This window comes from Haliaeetus leucocephalus, unplaced genomic scaffold (genome assembly GCF_000737465.1).
Source record: "Haliaeetus leucocephalus isolate CR32 unplaced genomic scaffold, Haliaeetus_leucocephalus-4.0 Scaffold417, whole genome shotgun sequence".
Classification (NCBI taxonomy): Eukaryota; Metazoa; Chordata; class Aves; order Accipitriformes; family Accipitridae; genus Haliaeetus; species Haliaeetus leucocephalus.
The window spans coordinates 9,133,139-9,155,290 of record NW_010972853.1 but is presented as its reverse complement, the minus strand read 5'-3'; the positions used below and the strand labels follow the sequence as shown (position 1 = coordinate 9,155,290).

Here is a 22,152-nt window from a genome sequence, read left to right as displayed (position 1 = left end):
TGAATAAACAAAGCACTAGCTATGAAAGAAATTTCCTTTCTTAATTAAGAGTTGAAGTAACCTTCACACAGGTAAGCAAGAAAACATCGTTTTTAAAGTATACTAAATGGCTTTTTTCCTTTACTGATTAAGATAAGGAAGCATTTCAGTTTATATTTTCTCATCAACTGCACATTTCAAATGAAAAATGAATCTCTTCATGAACACTCTGGAGTATAACATTCAGTTACTTAGCAACTTGTAGCACACAGAAAATATCGAGTCAAAGATGTCACCCTGTTTAATATTTTCTCCCAATCCATACGAATATTGTTGGTATTTTTAAATTTTGCATTTCCCAAACAAGCGAGCTACCATATAAGCTACAAACCTCATGAAAAACAAAGTGATATAGACAGCCTTCTACTTGTCGTGACAGTCACAGAGCCCTTCAAATGGCAAAGTGACAATTAGGTATGCACTTATCTCCCCAAAAACTTACATTTCCTTCTTAAAATGGACCAATATATGATTTTTCCACATTTCAAGAAATTTTAGATTTTAAGCTCCAGCACAGATAGTGCTGAAGAGGACACATAATGAGTATTTAATAAGACAGTATAATTGGAAAGCACACATTACTTCATAAGATACTCGGTTTAGCAGTCTGATCCATTCCAGGTGATTAAGCCAACTGATTTAAAAGAAATTAAGTACCATTTTGACCTCGGCCTGAGAAAATTCTTTCCTTTCTGCTAAAGCAAGCTCCTGATACAGATATAAGACGGATTATAATCCTTTTTTTTGAACAAGAATTTATGAAATTGAAATGATTCCTGAATGCTTTGTTCACCTATTGTTGCAGTATATGGAATTTTTTTTGCATTTTGGAAGAACAATCTACTGGTATTATTGATGTAGAGGCTTACAGGTACATGAACTTTTCTAAACATTTCAGCTCCTTTGCGTGCATCCAGTAACGCCACATCTTGCGGAGTGGAGATGATCACAGCTCCTGGGAAAAGAAAACATGAAATACCATTAAAATCTGTATTATTGATTCTACTGTTAAATATTTTGACTATTTAATACATGCTACTAAATTCAAAGTAGTTACACATTTATATGCCTTTTTTTTTTTTTTTTTTTTTTTTGGATTTAAGGAGGAAAATGATGCTAGTTTTTTTATTGTCGCATGACCAAAATCACTGAGATATGACATGGAGTGACAGAAATAATTTAGGTATTTTCATCATGTTTTTCCACGTAGAAACAATTTATATTTTCTAAATGAGAAAATTGATCTAGCTGTCATATGACCATGGCTAGAAGACAACATGGTCCACATGCTGACAGGTTGCAGAGGTGGTACTCTGGGAATATCTACACAGTAACTGTCCCATGCCATAATTACATTTGAAAGCTTTTGATTTAACAATAAGCCTTGTTCTAAAATCAAGAGGCAGCTGCCTGTAATCAGACTGTTGCTTTCTGAACCTGCTACACTTGCTGATAAAAGCGTTGACAGGCACAGTCTTGAAACATGTTACACTAGACGCAACACCAGCGCAATTGTATGAACGATACCACAAAATAAGAGGCCAACTCATGCACACTTGCACTAGGTTTGAAAAATACTATTGCTTACTGTTCAGACACGGCTCCAGGCTACCTGATAATTAGTACTCCCAGGAGTTATTAAGCATATAAAACAGGTAGAGCTCTTTGTCAAAGGTTAGATTCTAAAGTAAGCCTACAGCTTACTATCCCACACTATCCTATATTACTTCTTGATTAATATAGCCTGCAAAAAATAGACATTATAATATTCCCCATTGCTTCACAAAGAGCATCTTTTTGCATATGCTCAGGGGTTTCAAATATTATTTCTTCAAAATTTGCATCAAGAATCTGCTCATGCTTGGCCCTCTTTTAGAAAAATGCAATGTAAAAGAGGACATTATCGGTCAATTGATTAGCTCTGGTTTCACCGTGACCATTCAGTCTCCAAAGCATCTGTTATAAAACGTCTCTGCAGAGCCAAGTCAAGCCAACCTCGCACAAGAAAGTTATGCCAAACTTCACACTAATAGCAACTACAGCAGACAATTTTAGACAGACGGGACAGAGTTTCCTACCGGGCCTGCAGCTCCCAACCCTTGATGTACACGGCAAAGGAGGAGGCAGGTAGATTTCCAGAGGCACACAACACTGGCATCGCTGGCACTGGCCGGAGCACCGGCCATCCCGAGAGCGCTCCCGGCTCCGGCAGCACTGGGACAGGCAGCCCTGCCCCTCACACCAGCCCCACGCCGTCCACTGGCTGCCGGGTGGCATCGTGCCTGCCTGACAGCCAGACGTTTCCAAACACCGCCTGACAGCACGTTTGAATGTTTTCAACCAGCGTTCTTAACCTCTAATTTGTGAAAGAAAAATACAATCTGGCACCTCGCTCCTGAAAAGCTTCCAATCTCTGCCTTACATAATATTAGACACAAGTCCAAAAAACTGAACGGCATATGTAACTTACTAAGCAAACGCAATTTCCCTATTGTTTGCTAAAACTCTGGCATCCAAGTGATTTGCTGTTTTACCCAATCCAACTTGTTTCCAATGGCATCAAAAAGAATAAAGTGGAAGCCTTTCAGTTTCATCCAAGTCACCTTAGCTCCTCGTTTCACTAAGTGTAGGGTTATGCTCTACATCTGACATTGAAATGCAGGGCTAATTCCACAAAATGAATGCACCCTTCCCTAAAAGCACAGTCCAGAAGTAAGTAATTTAGACTCAATGTCCTCGAGTTTTCTGCATTTTTGTAAAACAAAGATCTTTCAATACTTGGACAAAATGCTTATTACTGCTTTCTTTTCAGACAAAAATGGACATTTGTGTCTTACGTGTATACACTCATGTTAGTTGTTTCACACTTTTGTTCACACTCTTCTATGAAGCTGCTGGGTCAGCATTCCCTGGAACTTCAGGTAGAAGCTAATATGCAGTCAACAAAACTGAAGTTTACATTTGCTGGTCCATTATTAATTTTTTTTAAGAATCCAATAATTGGCATGGTGCGAAGGACAGAGACCATGCACAATGAAAACAGCCACTAGAACCACAAGCAACTTATCCAAGAGATATTTTTTACTAACAAATTCTCATCCAAAGGGAAAAAGACCCAATGGCACATTGCAGAGTTTAGGCTGCCAAACACCAACTCCCTGTACAAAAAACCCCGTCTTCTGAAATACATGAGTTAAAATTAGGCTCGTTGGACAACTTGCATGGCTTCTTCCACAGAATAAAAGCCAACATGCTCAGAAAGCTGCTGCTGAGGGTGTAACAGATGTGTGTCTCCTACTTTCCTTTTCACTCTGAGCTGGGTTACAGACAAAATTTATTCACAGCAGCTTGTACTGACTTGCACCAACGCCCTTTAAAATAAGTATCTTTTCTCTTTCTTTGGTACAACTGCTAGTCCAGCAAAGCCAACCTGAAGTTCAAGAATTCAAATTATTAGCAGCATTATTTCCTTCACTAGCAACTGAACATGGCAAATGAGACTTTTCACGGTGCTCCCCTCCCCAAATAAGTTTGCATATGTTTATTTCAGAAAGTGATTCATATGACGAGCAAGAAAGAACACATCCCACACTTTCTTTGCTATCTTGGCTTTACATGGTTAACAGGAATATCAAACAGTAAAGAGTTATTTTGATCAAGAAAGTAATGAAATATGACTGAATTCATGCACACAGCACGTCTCTTGAAGTGCAATACGTGCAATGTTTACACAAGCCTCTGTCTGAATGAGGCAAACTAAGGCTGACAAATTGAACAGAGAAGTTGCAGAAACTGTAATGCTATCACATAGCACATTAAAACATACTACAAACTCTATGTTTGCAGTTGTGTGCAGAAGAATAATTTCTGTGCCTTGAGCATACTAAGGATATCTAAGTTGAGCACATTTAGGTTTAACTGACATATCTACTTATTCATGCATTCCATTTATTTTTGTAACTTCACCGTATTTCAGTTGACAAAAAGACGATGCACATTGCAGTAGTAAAAACTATGCTAACTGTATTTTTAATCCTTAGCATACATAATATAGAGAGACAAAACTGATGTTTGGCTTAAGCCCAGGTCCTTAACCCTCAGTAAAAGAAAGGTGTGCCTACACAGCACTTTGGTACTCACCCTTCTGGTGGACTGCTGTTCAGGAAATTTTAAGAGCTGAAACAGCCTATAATTTCTGCGTATAGAAAATATCACCTACATTCACTGCATCATTAAGGTTTGCATCAGATACTCTGGATTACAAGGCATAAGGTGGAATCTCTCCAAGCCTTAGCTATAGTCAATTTGTACCCAAGCAAAAAACAGGTGGGTCTAAAAAGAAGCTGATAAGCAGCAGTTTAGAAGGATGGAAAGGTTCCCTCTAACATATTCTTTTCTTCCCTCTAGTGTCTTCAAAGACAGACTTCAGAACCAGGCTACGTGCATCTCATCCAAACAGATGATTAAGGACCCCTCCACACGCAAGTATTAGACTGTGTCTTACATCACCCTGATTCTTATTAACTTAGCAAATAATGCCACCCCAAAACCAGTGAAGTGTAACTGACCAGAAAGACTGATAAATAAGAGTTCTGGAGGATAAAGACACAGAAAGATACACTGCATTTTTCTAATAATTGCATCTGCTGACTGACAGGCACTGAACGCTCTTGCAAGGAACCACATTCAGACTTCAGTGCAGCTGTGGATGGCCTGATCCAACCACACCACCGATGCACCTTTTGTAACTTTTGCTACTTTTTCCACTGCATCAATTTCAAACTTCTAGGCGAGACTTTCAAGTTATAAATAGCCTGGTGAATCTGAATCTTCTCTACTGTGGATGTCTTCAGAGTTCCTCTCACCTTCTGTTAAATTTCCTGTTACTTCACAGGTAAAATGTGCCTGCAATTACAGATAGAGTTTGCACTTGAAGATGCAGAACAAGATCTTGCAAGAACAAAGACTTCTATCTTTGCTGAAATTTCAGCTGGTGATGATCATAGATACATTAACATTAAAAAATTGTCCATCTCCTTGGATAAACCTTGTAAAGAATGTCCTTTAACTTTTATGTGTGACATCTCATCACAGCTAGCAACTTAAAAGAATCACCAGTGTGATTTTCCCTTAAGGGATCCTTACTTGAGACTCATAATATAGCTCAGAACTGTCCCAAAGGATGGATCCTGGCTGCATCGCACCTCCAGCCTGCTTGCTACCTTCTTGGAGGAGTCTTTGAACAACTGCTCAGAGAGTGTATGTTTCCAACAGCCACATGTCCTCTTCTGCCCAGGAACTAGTGGGTAATTAGAGATTGGGACACTACCACCTTGCTCACATGAAAAGAGGACATAAATCTTAGACCAAGTGTCTCCCTCCTGGCAGGAGGAACTGTCAGTGATGAAACCATTGAGCAGAGGAATATCACAAGCTGGATAAAGCTGTCACCCTGAAGTTAAACTGCCCTTATCTAACTGATCAGTAAGTATTGTAACATCCATTTCACACCAGAGCATATGGAGAAAGATGTGGAAACCAACACTTGCTGTGTTAAAATGTTTGGGTTTGGTCATGGCAAAAGTGATTATGTGTCACACTAAAGCAATTAACAACGCAATATTTATTTAGCAAAGTGAAAACACTGAAAACATTTGTAATAACATCTGTGAATAAGCATTATTTGCAAAGTATAGGCATAAAATAAAAAGCTACTCCCTCACAGACACTCTGCCACTTTCCACCTTTCCTTAGCTATCTGAATTAGCATTTTTCTGCTCTGCTCCATTCCACCTCCTGCTTTCAACAGCATTTGCCAATCATGTCCAGATTATAATGACCATTGTACTATGCAAGAGCCAAGTCCAAATAGTCTCTTTTGACAAATGAATATGATTTTTTTCAATGAGAGGTCCTAATCCAAAGAGGAGAACTGGGTAAAAGATTGATTCTACCACAGAAAAAAGACAACACTGAGACTACTTCCATCACCTCCAAAGGCATTCTGTGTTTTACTTTTTTCCCCCAGAGGTGGGGGTGGTAAGGGGCAGATTTAAACATTTATTTTTTTCATAAGAAATAGCTAGAGGAGAGAATGCAATACCACTATTCACATGGATTTCTCTCACCTTGTGCAACTGTCAGCTGAACACTATGCTCGTTTATTCTTCCTGTTCAGAATAATTGGTCTAAAAAAACCGAGGCAATTGCAGCTAATCTAGTACTTAACATACACTTAGCTGCTGTTGCCAGACCTCAGAGAACCTCAGTTTTCAAAGCCTCTATACTTAACAGCTTTTTTCCCCCTCAATACCTGGAAACTATTTTTCAGGAATGATAAAATTTAAAGAAATTGCACCAAATATGCTATCACTTCAGCCTGGACAGGCAATGCGTGTTAAATCTATCTCCATGAGCCAAGACTTAAATTTAAACTTATATTGAAAGAGTGCAAGGCATTAATGTGTAAACTCATACTGTATTTTGGTCTCTAAATTAAGTTTACAGACTCCACTGAGTCTGAGACTTCATAATGAAGTACCAGGAGTGTCCAAAGCTAAGATAACCCTGATGATAATTTGCATTTGTCAACTACATTTTCTCTGACAACAGAGCAAACTATTTCAGCATACAAATTATATTTGGATGAATACAAAGAACTATTTTAAAATCCCCACCGGTGTGACTAAGGGTTTTTTGTTTTTCAATCTATCCTAAACCTATGTGCCTTTCCTTTCCTACAGTTATTTAAAATATCAAAATACAGGATGAAAGAAAGAGTAAATCCACAAAAAAATCTGGTATTAAAAATATTTGCCATTCAAAAATAGACCAAGTAAAATTTACTATTACCCAGATGGCTTTCATAAAATATCTTCAAAAATTTACTGTAGAAACTAATGATGTACCTCCTCCATGCAAGAAGAAAGCAAGCTCAGAAATGGAGAAAAACATTATGTGTTACTGTTAAACTAAAAGGAAAGAAGATCAGATGCCTTGAAACTGTGATTTGCATCAAAGTAAGAGATATTCAGCAAGGGGCAAACAGACACTTACACAAAGAGCAATGACAGAATACAGATACACCTCTAATCTTAAACTGTATGCTATATGCAACTTGTACTGCAGCATTGGGGTTTTTTTGATCATTTCTCTTCAGAAAAGACAAGAGAACAGCACCATACCTACTCAGCTTGCAATTTTGGTTAATTTTAAAAGACACCTTTATCTCACAAATCACAATTCTTTTTCACGCTAATTCGTGAATAGTTTTATAAAACATCAACAGTATTTTCTTTTTAAAAATCTGATTTGAAATTCTCTTTTTCTGTTTTTAATGCTCATTTCTGAACAGGCAGTCTACTCATCACCTGGAACTTCCTGTTATTGTACATTATTATATGTTGAGGCAGGATCCAGTTCTCCTAAGTCCCACACATCGCTATAAAACACTTGTGTACAAGGCTACACCCTGGTCTGTGTGACACAACATAAATATGATGAAATAGTTTGGTTCACCAGTTTGGTATGTCACATTCCATTCAGAATTTAGAAATGTCAAGTGTCTTCAAGTTGGTGGCATCCCTCTACACTTTTTTCTTCAATGTACATATTTCAATGGAAATAAGACTATTAACACTTAATCAGTAAAGACAGAAAAATGCTTTTTTTTTTTAAGTTAAACCTATCTATCAAAATGCTGCCATCAAAAGAAACTCCATTAATTAAAATTCTTTGAAAATTTGTATTTGAAGTAACAAAAATTCCTTTGGTAAATATTTCAGCCTTACATGCAAAAGGCATTCAGGATTTAATTAAAAGCTACATATTGCTGAAAGATGCAATCATAAGGAAAAAATCACACCATTTATAGGACAGGGCAATAAAAAGATGGTAGGAACTCTGTACTATGTTGATCTTAAATCTAAAAGGTGACGAAAGTCACTCCCTGTATGACTAGCAAGGGCGATGCTTCTGTTTTTATAGAACTTGAGAAAAACATAAAATAGCATTCACATTGCTTTCACTTCACTTATCTTGACTAATTGTCTTTTCTGATTCTTATTAACAGCCTTTTCAGACCTTATTATTGTAAGATTGTAATAATACATGCTTTGTGCAAAAAAACCCCAAAATACATTACTTCCGAAAGGTGGAAAAATTAAGAGCACTGAAATAAAAACACAAAGCCTTTTACTTTTAGGTGTCCTGTATAAACAGTTCAGTCCAATGCTCACTACTGTAATTATTAAAAGATTGTTCAGTAAGATGTGAAATTATTGGGTTGTCTCAGTCAGCTTCCCACTAGACAGGTGCATATTTCTAATGGTTTTCACTGCCATGGCATCACAATATCCAAAGAAAAGAGCAATATGACAAAGTTTAGCAAATGAAACAATTCCAGTATTAACCTGGAGTCCATTCTGTCAATTGAGACAGAGTGCCAGTCCCTAGAGCTGTCAAACTGTCACACTTTACTAATGCAGACTTCACTTTAACATTAATAAAGAAAGGGCAGTAGACAGCCTAATTTATTTAACGGTCAGCCTCCATGAGGAAGAAACACTTGTGCAGGACTCTGGGACTGCCTCTCTAACAGAGATGCCCTTGCTGCTGCCCACGCAGCCTTCACACTCTAAAGGGAGAGAATGATAAACTTCTCCCCCAGCCTTTAGGGAGGCTAATCCTCCATCTCCAATATTATTTATAAATTTGATTTATGGCTCCTTTACCTAAATAATCAAAAAAATACACACACTTAGACTTCTCAGTTTTGCAACCACGTAATGCAAAGGAATCACAAGCCTTATTCTTCATAATATCATTAATTTACACTATATCTTGATATCAAACATCATAATGTCATCTGAAACCCTCTACGTTTTAAAAGCTGGAAAACATGTAAGGACGCTTCGAACTTTCCCAAGCACGCATGATCAATACATGATAAAGAACCCACTTCTGGGTATCCCATGCAAACGATGAAACAGAAGAACAAAGTCGAAGAAACAGAACCAAATACAAATTAAGTGACAACAGACCATAAACAAAGCCTTTTCCTCCAGACTGACCCTGGATTTCTATTTGGAAAGCAGACTTGAATCTGAAGAAAGAAGTGGTGGTTGAGCAGAAACATATATCACATTTTCTAACTACCATATCATTTCTCACCTACTAGTTTTTGAAGAATGACTCCCAACATGAGAAAAGTTACGGATGATTAAAGAATAATATGCTAAATAAGATGCATCTCCTTGTAAGGTGACTAAGAATAATAAAATAAAAAACAGGAGTCACAGTAGTTTCCTTTTTCATCTTTTAAGGAATGAAAAGTACCCACACAAAACTGTCACTCCAGCTGAAGTTGTGTGAGGCTGATACTCTCTTTAATGACAACCAGGATTATAAGACATATTTTGTTGTTTTGCTTTTACGCATTAGGTATTGCTCTAATCCCTTTTTGACTCAAGAAAATTATGGTACCTGGGATGCAGAATAAAAAAAAGTCTTCTAAAATTAAAACCCAATACCATTTCACACATCTGATCAGTCCCTCTCTTATTGTCAGATGTTGCAATGCTACAGTTTTTCATGACCCATCTGGGCAAACCTGTCCCAAACAAAACACCTTTACCTGTGCTCTTTCTGACACTCACAGAAAAATCTGTAAATGGCTGGCAAAAATATGAATGCAGGCTTGTAAATTTATCTAGAGACAGAGTAGAATTTTTCTACGCTGTCTATCCCTAGGAAGCCATAGATAAATAATGAAGAAACCGTAAGGCAAATACTGTATCTCACATATGCATGCATGCAAATCAAAGTACAACTTTTATGCAAACTAGATAATGCACTTCCAAACGTACTTAACCAAGATATATATGCTGTCTCTGAGGAAGAAGAATGAAATTATGCCACTAATACCATGACTGTCCAAGACATCCTCAAAGGATAAAGAAAGAACAAGAAAACTGGAGAGGGAACAGAATGGCACAACACCAAATACTCTCTGTAAAAAAATAAAAGACAACACACAGCTTAGAAACATGAATTGCAAATGAAGACGGAGCCCACAAAGCCAGCAGAATTCTGTAGACTGCTCCAAAGGCATCATCATCGATATTTGTAACACTATATTCCATACCCTTAAAAGGAACAAGGTTGAAAAAAATGAAAGCATGTTAAACAAGGCTATAGACTGTCAAAGAGACAGAAACCAAGTAACAAGAGTAAAAGAAAAAAGTACAGTTCAAGATGTAATACACAAAAAGAAGCCCTTCCAATGAGAATGAAAAATACCCACAATACACAACAGAAAAAATTCTTTATGAATCACTAAAATTCACTGAGCCAGTAAGAACACTGGGAATTACAAATCTTATCACTCCTTGTCTGCTGTGCTTGTCCTCATCAAAAGCACAAAACACTTATTTTTTTAAACCACAGGAGTAGACCTCAACATGCTCAACACCACCAGCTAATGAGAAGGACAAATGTCAAGTGATGCTATCACTCCTAATTTTATGGAGTTAGGATTGACGAAGAAATAAACCGAACTGAGCAACTGTGGTAACAACGTGAAGCCATTTCAGAATTCAAATCAAAATGCTGTCTTCAGTTAGGAAGTTGTAAAAGCCCATACTTGTGCAAATTTAAAAAAAAAAAAGCCAGAAAGCCATAGCAAAGAGTTTAAGGAGAGACATGGGCAAGAATTTATCCCTTTTTATGGCATATCAAGAAAATTTACATTGCTTATTGTTGTTTTAAGCCTGTTTTCCTTTTTTTAAATCATCATCTTGTCTACTTTGACTTGCCTCAAAACCTGATTCAACAGGTATGAGAACGACAGGTTTCTGACAAGCATATGGAAAACTAATGAAAATACTGAATAAAAATTATTTACTCTTAATTCTTATAACTTTGTTATAACTACACAAGAATGAGGACATTGCTGTCCTTAGCAAAAAAATCCAGCTTTTTTTTTAAACTTCCTTTTCTTTGTAACATTCTAAGAAGATGTAAGTATTATGAAAAAAAAAATCTAAATTAAGGTTTCCATTTACTGATGTAGTGTACCAGTTAGAAAGCTCTTGTGACCTTCCACAAACAGACCTCAACAAAACTTAGAAGAAATACAGGATTAAAGTACTTCTGTCTATCACCTCTCTGCCCCAGAGGACCCAGTGCACCAATACCACAACCACTCACTCTTCTGAAGACAGTGTAGAATTCAGTGGGAAAAGGGCACAATAATCCCTTGAAGACCAAGAGTCTAATGACCTTTTCTATGTTAAATTAGGACATTTAGGTGCACTGTAGTGGATAGCAATTATCAATACCCACCATACTTTAAAAAAAAACATAATCCACTAAGATAAAGCCACATCTCTTTAATTTCATAATTTTATTGCCCTTACATACAAGATTTAATGTGAAATTCTACTTTACCAAAGACTTCCATACCACTGTCATGCTTCACCTCATTGCTTAAAACCCTAGGAGTAAAAGGCCCTCCTGCTTTGCTACTCACACATGCAACCTACTAAGCAGTGCATTTAAGAAAATGGCTATGAATCATGGTTTGCTTTTCATCATATGCTCCAGGTCACAGAGAAGCTAAGGCACTAGAAGCCTCCTCCTCTACTTCTTATGGGAAAAATTCATTAAATCCTTCATCACAACTCTATTGATTTGCTCCCTTCCACCACTCAACACAAACACAGACAGCAGAGGGAACCCCCTGTGGTTATTAACAATTTGGGGGTGATAGTGTTATGGCTGACTTAGCATGTGCCTTAACATTTGAGTTTTATATGTCAAAAGATTTAATTTTTTCTGAACTTGGCATCATGGAAGATCATGAGATACCACCATGCAGCCTTAACACTAAATCTAACTATTTGTCAAAAATTTTGGCTTGTAGATATATGAGTAACTGTGGTTATCATGTATGATTGCAGCTGACACATGACTGTGTTACAGAAAAAGTACAAGGTGCTGCCTGGTTGTTAAAGGGTTCCTTTTGTTCCTGTAGACTTCACTGTGCTGTAACAGTGGTGATGGTTTTGCTGTGAAACCAGGATGAATGTCCCAAAATCCAATAGCTCTAGTGCCTCTATAAATGGGCATGTCTGTAATGCCCACCAGTCTTTCTACTTACACCTGTAGCTAACTCTTTTATCCTAGCCTATGAACTTTTACAGATACACAATTCTTTATTCATTAAACTTGTCAGGCAGCCTGGTAAGAGTTCTACATGCAAAGTGAATTGGTTCTACAAATTTAATATTTAGCTGTTTCACTTCAGTGCATTACTGCCACCAAAGTGCAGAGAAAGGAGTGTTGGAGGTAACCAGGGCCTCCCTGTGCACATGAGCCAGTCTGCACTCAGGAAGGAATGAGAGCAGTAAAAGTTGCTACCATTTTGGGTTCGTATCAACATATTTATCTGGTATCACCAAAAAGTGGAGCAAGCAGTCCCACTGATTCCTTAATAACTCAGAATCACAGAATTTCTGGTTGGAAAACGTCTCTGGAGGTCATCTGCTAGCAACACTAGGTAGGGCCAGCTAGGGCTTTGTCTAGTACAACCTGGACAACTGCCAAGGATGGAGATACCATGGACTCATTGGGTAATGTGTTCCAGCACTGCACTACCCTCCTGGTGAAAAGCAATTACTAAATTATTTCTGAAACTGTAAGGATTGCTTTGTCTCTTACCACTGAGTTCCTAACATTGATTATGTTGGCTATTCACAACTGCTTCTGTTGAAGTATGTCAGACAGGTAATAAACAGTCTATCAGGTCTTGTGAGATGCTCAGCTTGCTTTCAAAAGCAGTATTTCTAACTCCTGCTGAAACCAATGAGATCAGAGGGCAGCCTGCATATCTCAAGACTGATTTGTTGAAGTTTAAAAACCCTACAAAAAGTCAAATTCATAACACTAGAGAAAAAAAAATGCATTAGTGTATTACAGCGCTGCATAGTTTATCTGAATAAATGTTGTGCATTAACAGTGTTGCCAGCTTCTAACTAGAAAGCAATCATGAAGACAACTATTTTATTGTATTAGCTTTACTGTGCAGTAGATCCAGACAAAGAAAATATTTTCTACTACTAACCTTACCAATTTTTGGCATGACTGCCTTTTTCAAGAGCACTGCTATACTAGACTTCTCAATCTGTTTGAAACTTAGCTTAAAAGAAAGTAAGACAATCATCGTGCTAACATGTTAAAAATCATTGATAGTGTTTTTCATCACCACACGACTGACAGGACAGTTTCTTAGTGTGTTAGAAAGACAAAAGAATTTCTGACTAGCATTTTAAAATAAGATTTTTCTAAAGCTACCAGACTTAACTAACTTCAAATCTCTGAGGCAGTCAAGTAATACACATACCTGCAATTGGAATATTCTGTGAGACTGACAACTGTACATCTCCAGTCCCAGGTGGCATGTCAATTACTAAATAGTCCAGCTGACCCCAGTCAACCTAGAAGACAACAGTAAAAATGTATGTTGGAGGTCTGAAGTGGTTTTATTTAAGGCATTTTGTGTTTTATGGCAGTCCTTGTTTCCTATAACGTAAAACAAGTGAACCAAGGACACCTCAAAAGACTGCTACTGAGATGCCTTTTAGTCACACTTTCAGTACAGGATCAAGCCATTATTTTTCTAAGAGATGCAATCTTTGCTGATCACTCAAACTACGAGCGCAACTTTATTATTAACCTTATGAACATAATCCTTATTGAATTCATCCCCCCCAAAAAGCAGCAACAACTTAAGACTTTTAGTTTGCAGCTGCGTAATCGCAGGCTAGAAGCAAATGTTAGGTAAAATTCAGGTTAAAACTCCACATTTCAAATACAGCTTAGGAATTGTTTCCATTCATTTAAAACCAATTTTGCTTGCTTCTTATCACTTGTTTGAAACTACATATAAATCTTTAGCAATTTTTTTCTGGTTTGTTGTTGCAAAGTTAGAGCTATCATTACTGAATTTTTTCTAGGAAAAAGAACTGTTGGGAGAAAAAACAAACAAACAAACAACAGATTTGTTAAATTAAAATTACCAGGTATAATTATACAAACTTACAACGTACATAAGACATCACACAATTTTAAAAGTTTACTGGTTGCTGGGCATCAAATAAGAGTGACCATTAAAGATACTAGGCTCAAGTATGAGAATGCTGGAATGCTGTGATTATTTACATTCTTTACTAAGACAGATTTCCAGGAGAGCCAAATAACTCTCTCCAGAGCACCGTGTACTGCAATAAATGTTCTCTTCCTGAGAACAGAAACGGTCCTAGGCCTACTCTATATAATGTAAAGTCAAGCTATGCTTCGCATAACCATTTCCCAACAGTTAACTAGGCTTCGGGAAATCCTCGATTCAATTCTGACATGGTGCAGGTTAGTACCAGCATGCTCTTCCTAGCCAGCAGTAATGTGTGAGGTCTTCTGTCTCTGCAGTACAGAAGCTTTAGAAATCATAACCAACTTAAAAATAAAGACCCACAAATGCCTCCCTCTCACTTTTCTCTCCACACAGACATAATGCAATTACATGGTATGTTTCCGATTCATACAAAATATGTAAGATACAATAGTATGAGCTGCTTTAATAGAGGAAAATACCAAACAAGAGCAGGATTTTACTTTCTCTTTTATTTTACACATTCCCTCAGTGTCACTTTAACAGCAAAAACAACTAACGTTTTGCCAGTCCCCCAGCTACTGTCCTGGAATGTTAGACCCTGTCAGGGGAACACTCATTCATTTTCTCCCAGTTCTTGTAGGGATGATGATGTTCTGGGGAAGCACAAGCAATATGAAATCCAGACCACTAACCCAATGTAGCACTCCAGTGAGAAATGGAATTTGGCACACCTCCCTTTCCTCACTTTCTATACAAAGGCTGCAGGAGCACTAAATGGTGCCTAAGACAGCCTAGCTAAATAAGAAATGCTACTTATGTTAACCACAGCAAACACTGTACTTTTTTCACATTTAATATTGATCTGTATTATCTATAATGTCTGCATTGTTTTATAATATCTATATTTTGTCAACAAAAATTACATATACCTAGCAGATTTCTGAAAGTAATTATCATTCATAATCATACTGAGACTATATGACCCCAAAGAAAAATTACAGATATGTGCAAAAATATATGTACAGAAACAAAAGCACAGGACAGAGAAGCCAGTTTATCTAAAAAAAAAAAAAAAAATCTGCTTTTTACTTTGTTTTTCTTAACTCATCTTGCTTAGTTATAAAGCAAGATAAATGCCAGTGCTGATGAATGCCTCCTTTTCCAGTGAAAATTACTTTGCTTACTTGAAGGCATGAACTTTACATTTCTATGTTTCTTAATTAAAAATTAACTATTATAAAGGTGACAAATTGAAAATACATAGCTGTTAAAAAGTAGCAGTAGTTTACAACATGAATAAAGTCAAGTTCCTTAAAGATTCGCAACTAAACACACAGATCCTCTATAAATAGTTAAGTGTGTAAATCTTAATATGCAAAAACGAATCTTTCATAACAATCACAACCATTTTGAAACACTAAGGTATATAGAGTTCTTCTTTTTAAAATGGATTAATTCAAAATACCTTTTTTTCCCCCCAAGGTCTTCATAAAGGCTGATCCTAGCATCTTTTGTTAAGTCCAAATTTATAAGTTCAGTAATCATATTCTCCTTCCTTAAATACTTTTACAGCAACTATGAATAAACTGTTTTTTCTACTTTCTGCATTGCAGCAAGACGCAGTCCAGAAACACATCTGAGTGCCATTGTACTACTATCATTCTGACATAGTTTCCAATCACTTTGTCTGCTAAAAACACTTTGTTCTTGAAGAAACTTGGATATGAGTAGTTTTCAGCCTTTTTCTCCATGAGCTCAAAGTCAAGTCCTTTTAGGTACAGCGCTGCCTCATGGAGTAGTACAAGACAATCCAAACTGCACCCTTATCAGAGGTAACTGGTTTTTTCTTTCCCACAGCTAAAAGCTGTCTGGTTTTGCATATACTTGCTGTCCCTAACTTTAAACTAGCTTTTGTGGAACAAGGCAACTTTCTGGGTTTGACCTATAGCTTTACTTTTCACTCTTACCAGAGGTTCTGCTCCTCCAACCTCTTCAAGCACTAGTCTCTTTCATGAAGCTCCATGTGATGATCCTTCTACCTAGCAAACATTACAGTTCCCCAAAGAAAAGGTCTAGACCTGCTCCACTACTATGTGGAACACTAACAGAGAAGACCTCAAATGCCAGTGCTCAAACCCTTTCCTAGGCTTTCAGTTTTGTGGGGAAGCACAAAGCAGTTGCTGCTCTTCTAAGCAGAGATAGCTGCCTTGGTAAAAACGTCTCCATGTAGAAGCTTTAAAGTAAAAGAACAGTTTTATAAATAGCTTACTGCTTCAAAAACACACAAAACAATTGTTGCTCGAGAAGTTAGTTTCAAAATTTACCACATATAGTAGCATGGGAGAATGGGTACAGAAATCAGAGAGCACCAGAGCTTTCTGCCTCAAGCTTCCTTAGTAAGTGACTCCGTAACAACAAAAAGAACTTCCACAACATGCACTTTCTGGATTGTCCTATGAGTAATCATTTTTATTAAAGTTATAAACCTCTGAAAACAGAAGTTAATAATGGAATCTTAAGCACATGGTGAATCTCATGGTTAATCTCATTGCTAGGCAACAGGAAAAAATACTCTGTTAATACATGGTGCAATTAAATTATAACAATTTATGGCACTGAAACCATCTTATTTCATGTATTTTCTTTAAATTCATGGATTGAAAAAAAAGAAATTAGCTGTCTTTATCAAATGAATTCTGCTCCATTATAATACTTATAAATCTGAGCACAGAAAAATGGAGAAGCTAGACCATCCCAGCAGCAGTGGAGAGGATCTGTTGCTGCTGTGCAGAGTAGGAGGAAGACAGGCTTTTGTCACACCAGTTCAGAAGAGGCAACAGTGAAGATGTCCATATGCGAGAACTACCCTGCACACACCTCTCAGTTATGCCACTGCTGTGGCGCTGAACTGGAGAAAGTCAGATGGCAAACTAGTCTGGAAAACTGCTCCTCATTAAAATTAACCTTGTTTATTCTGGACGTAGTCAAATAGTTATCCTCACAATTTTATTCTCTTCTTCTTCATTTGTAATTCGGGGTGAGAATGGAGAGCTGCACCACAATGACATAGCTATAGTTGCTGAAAAGAATTGAGCTAGTGTTTTTACCCAATAGCGAGCAGTGTCGTCTAGACACATGGATTTGCTCAGACTTGGGGTGGGGAACTCTGCACCTCATCCCATTTCGCTCTGTAGACTCCCTCTTACTCTCTTCTACTCTGCAAGAAGTAGATGATGAACACCGTGGAGTTCAGTTGCTCCTCCATTACCCTCCCACAGGAACACAAAAGCAATATGACAGTCTTTTATTAAACAAATTATTGAATGTAATTTGGAAGGTATAACAATTTGTTATAGAAGTGTACGTATTATTTAATGGGAGAATAAATTCCAGGTCTGTTACTAAATTTCAGCAAAGGAGGAAAAAAAGGGGGGAAAGACTTTTTAAATTAAATTTAGAACTGGAACATATAATCAGAGGAGTGGCTTTCTGAAATCCACTATTGCTATTCGTTCAACATTATTAAAATGGGACGTATAATCAGGCTGTGATATAAAACACTAATTTGAATGCAAATCCTGTTTATATGCAACAATTTACCAAATCAGGACCACTAGTCCTCATGTTCTCAATCAGTTCTGAGAGTGTGTCTGTATGCAAATGTGGCTGCATACAAGTAAATGAGCTCAGATTAACAGCACATTACAGTAAACGAGTTCCCTTTGCAAGCAATAAGCGGACAGCAGTTACAAAAGCCTGCCTTGTAGCATCTGAAATCTGTCAGCACCTTTGCATGTACAAAAGTGTTAATATCTTTGCCCCTCTAATATATACAGTGTGTAAAACATTTCAAACCATAGAAATGTAATTGCACTTTCCTTAAGTATAGCATTCATCTTTTTTTTAAAAGGTTTAACTTGACATTTATTGTTAAGCAATGTAATTAAGTGCCATGTGCTTCTGTGTATTTTCGCTTGCTCAAACACCACGAATGCTTCTATGTAAATTACTTTAATCAATCACTCTGTTTATGTGACAATTCATAATCAAAATACCAGATACACATTTTGAGTAAGGGTTCCAAATAGCAAGTTAAACCCAAGGTAGAACATAGAGATACAGATGGCATTTCTGCTGAGGAATGAAGCCTGAGCATCCTCTGTGCACAAGGCAGAAATGACAGAATATTAGCACAGAAGGATTGCTACTTGTGGTTTTGAAGTAATCCTGGTGTTTGGTAAATAACAGGAGATATTATTTATTTCTTCTTATTAAGAAGAATACATGCAGAGTTTCAATCAAGCAGCACTGCAGGTGCAGACTTGGCAGCAGCCAACTAAACTCTGAACACCAGTATCAGAGAAGTACCAAGAGCTACATTGCAGGCAGCTTAAGGTCTATTCCTGCCAGGTCCCCCCTCCTCCTAACTACTTTGTTGTGTATATAAATGATTTAACACAGGCAAACAGCTGAACAAAATAAAGGTAAGAAATGCTGTTGTTCAATGATTATCTATATATATATAACTGTTCACATATATTTACATCTTTTAGTGCAAAATAAACAAATATTTAAAAAGATTTCCTTGAAAAGTTACTTAAAGATTCTGCTTAAACATACATAGACATTAGGAACAAATAAGTAGTTTCATGATGTAAGAAAACAGATAATTTAGGAATAGTATAATGAAACATGGCACTTTAATGTAAAAAAAAAATAATACTTATTTTCACAAATATTTGATAAAGGAGACATTCCCCAGACATAAACCAGAAGATTTTTAGTCCCTATGGAAACTTGCTCTCTGGTAGTGAAGTAACTACTTAAACCATAGCAGGATATTCCATAGTGCTTAATACAACTTGACACTTTCTGAACAAAGACAACTGCCCCTTTGACTTGTCCTCTGATGCTTAAGCAATCTCAAAGCCTTGCAATCTAACACCATAAAAAACAGATGCACTGCAAAGGTTCAAACTCCCTCTAAAGTATTTCTGAGCAGCCTGTTCTGCAAAGTTCAGAGCAAAATTGAGGTGAAGCATAAGAACAGTTTGCTCCAAAGATTTCCACAAAAAGAAGGAAATTCTCCTATTCTTTCTCAATAGAGACTAAAAGTAACTTTTAGAAATAAGTGCCTAGGAAGAAAGCCAGGGTCCTGTTCAATTCAACAACCAAAACAGAAACTGGCCTCCTCCTCCCTGGTGGCTTTTAATAATGTTAAGAACTGAAGGCAAATGTAGTAGCCTGGAGTTTCTGTCACCTTCATTTATATAACCTACAAAGCTAAACAACTCCCAGAAGACTACAATAAAGAGGTTATTCTCTACGGGGTGTTCTAGGAGACAGAGGGAAAGCACTCAAGACTGGGTTCCTACTCCCCTTCAGAAAGCCCAGTCAACATCATGTCAGCCTGAAGGGAAGACAGCAGGCAGCTGTGGGGCACATCCACAAGACTCTGGGGACAATCTCGGGGGATGACTGAAAAGGAATATTTCTGTGCATTCCCAGCACAACTGATGGAGACTGTATCAGCACTACCATGTCTAAAAGACTCTTCCACTAGGTTCAAGTTGTTACTACAAAGAGTTCTTGTGAGCTGAGATTCCCATTTCTCAGGGATTCAAAGCACTTACTCTCTAAAAGACAACAGTTTGAGAAGCAAACTTTTATTATGCAGTCAGTCTTGAGATTGATCGTTGATCTGCTGCTCTCTACCCTTGACCCACAAACAGTCTGCACTACATAATTTGCAGAAACTTTTCTTCGAAACACACCATCCTTTTTTTCTTGTTCTATAATACAGAACTGTGTGTAGTTCAGCTGCTGAATAACAACATCTGGAAAAGAAATACAGAACGATGCAACTTTCTATTCCTATGTCTTTTAACAATAAAAGTAAGCACAAAAATAAAGTAATATAAAGGTAAACAAATCAGAATAAAGTGGGCTAGCATCACGTCATCTAATTAAACTAATCACCAGGTTGATGCAGCTATGTTAAGCACATCATCTAAACTATAGATTCTCTTTGAGCTCTCCCGACTAATACACAAAGGCAAAAGCATTATTTAGCTATCAAACCCAAAGCCAACAAAACATTTTTAAGGCAGTATTATCAGGACCCAGTTTAAGCTCATACAATTTATATATGCTGCCTAATTCAGATTTTCCCTACAATAATAACAGAAGGAAACATTGCAAGTGTTGATGACAAATATCAAAAGGGAGAAGCTTATTAAGCCCACTCCCCATACGTATTTTAGCCTCTATTTTTGTCATGATGTTAAAAGCTGATATATAGTTTAAGACTGAATGCTGAAACTATGCAACAGAAAGCAATGTTCCTAATTCTCTTCACAAGTTATTTAACTTCCTTAATCAATTCCTTATTGGGCTACCAACAAACTAATAAATGCATCATTTCACGCCCATCATCAAGACACTGATTTTAAATTAGCGCTTAAACTAAAAAGCATTAGATTAAAAAGGTCAGAAAATTCAGTTTCTTAAGTACAACATACAACACTTTTTGTACAGAAAAGGGAACTTCTACAGAGGCCAGTCTAAGGCCTTCAGAAAAAGGATTACAGAAAAAAGTAACATGACAGATGTTATTCAAGTCACTTAAAATGTTGCTGAAGAAAACCCTCCAATATTACCATAAATTGTGCAATATAAAAACTGGAATAGAATCAATTAGATGTAGACACTGAACCACGGCCGAAAGACAGTAAATCTCAATATAGGACTTGGGTTTTTGCTTGGTGAGATGTTATCAGATTTCAGAGTAAGTAGCCTTGGGGTGAAACATTAAATTTCAATATTAAAATTTTTTTTTTTTTTTAAATAACCTGTTTTTCACACATATGGACAATAATACATCCTCCAAACTTTCCGTACTTAAAATTCACAAGCACATCCTCTCCAGTCACTGAATTCAAAATAGTCTACCCTTCCTAATGAAACCAGCATTGGAGAGTCTGCTTGAATTACCTCAGAGCACAACAATCAATACTCCCAACAAGAAGTTGCAACAAGGCTACACAAAATACAGAACCTTTCAACTCCACAGGAAGACTCAAGAGGATGAGAGAGTGTGAAAAAAGAATGTAAGCTAGAGCATGTGCAAGAGCAAGCAAAGCAGATCAGTGACTTGCTGGGATTCTTCACCATGGGACTGTGAGGTTGGTATACGTTCTCTGTTAAAAGAGCCGCCTTTAGGTCAGAAAGGAAAAAGAACAACTGCATATAGGTTGTCCTTATGAAGAGTGCAACACAGAAAGTTCATTAAAGACACAGACAATGTAGAAATGAAAATAAATACGATTTTAATATTGTACAGATTTTGCAGTTGAATACGTAACATTCCCACAGTTTAAAGATGTGCTGAATGTCTTATTCCTAGAGTAGTAAAAGCATTTACTATGAATTAGGCAACCGATAATCTGTGAAAGCATCGCATATAGATTGCCAAAATAATTGCTGTGCCCACAGAACCATGCTTTTGCATTCACCAGTGCCCTCAGTTATGAATCTGCAACAATAAATTAAAAGTGTTACTTGTATTCTAAACCTAATTAAAATAATTTGCTGAAGGTGCCGACACCATGAGTTTCAGGGACATTCAGTGATTACTGCCAAGCAAGGAACAGTCTTCATATTTTCATTTGCTTCCCAGATTTTTGTTTAGCTCCAGTTCTTAGTTAATGGTTTTTATACAGAAGAAACTGTTTATATCTAGCAGAAAAAGTACTTAAAATGGGCACCCACTTTAGTTGCATAACAAAAAAGCTGTATTCTAAAGGCATCATTCTGCTGGGAGAACATATTCCTTCTTTTAAAAGATACTGTTGATGGAGCAAAACACTGTTAAGAGGAGAAACATCTAAAACATCTACCACAGCTTGATAAATAGTACAGAAAAGTGGGTTTTTCTTGGGGGG

The 22,152-nt window shown here is 37.0% G+C and overlaps 1 protein-coding gene across 1 annotated transcript in view; it reads right to left on the bottom strand.

Moving 5' to 3' along the window:
• Positions 1–22,152, bottom strand: part of NUBPL (nucleotide binding protein-like) — an 86,458-nt gene that overhangs the window by 19,716 nt on the left and 44,590 nt on the right. Inside the window, exons 7-8 of the mRNA XM_010574288.1 lie at positions 13,442–13,535; positions 909–994 (exon numbers count right to left, since the gene is read on the bottom strand). Of these exons, the coding sequence (XP_010572590.1) occupies positions 909–994; positions 13,442–13,535 (180 nt within the window). The remainder of the gene's footprint in view (positions 1–908; positions 995–13,441; positions 13,536–22,152) is intronic.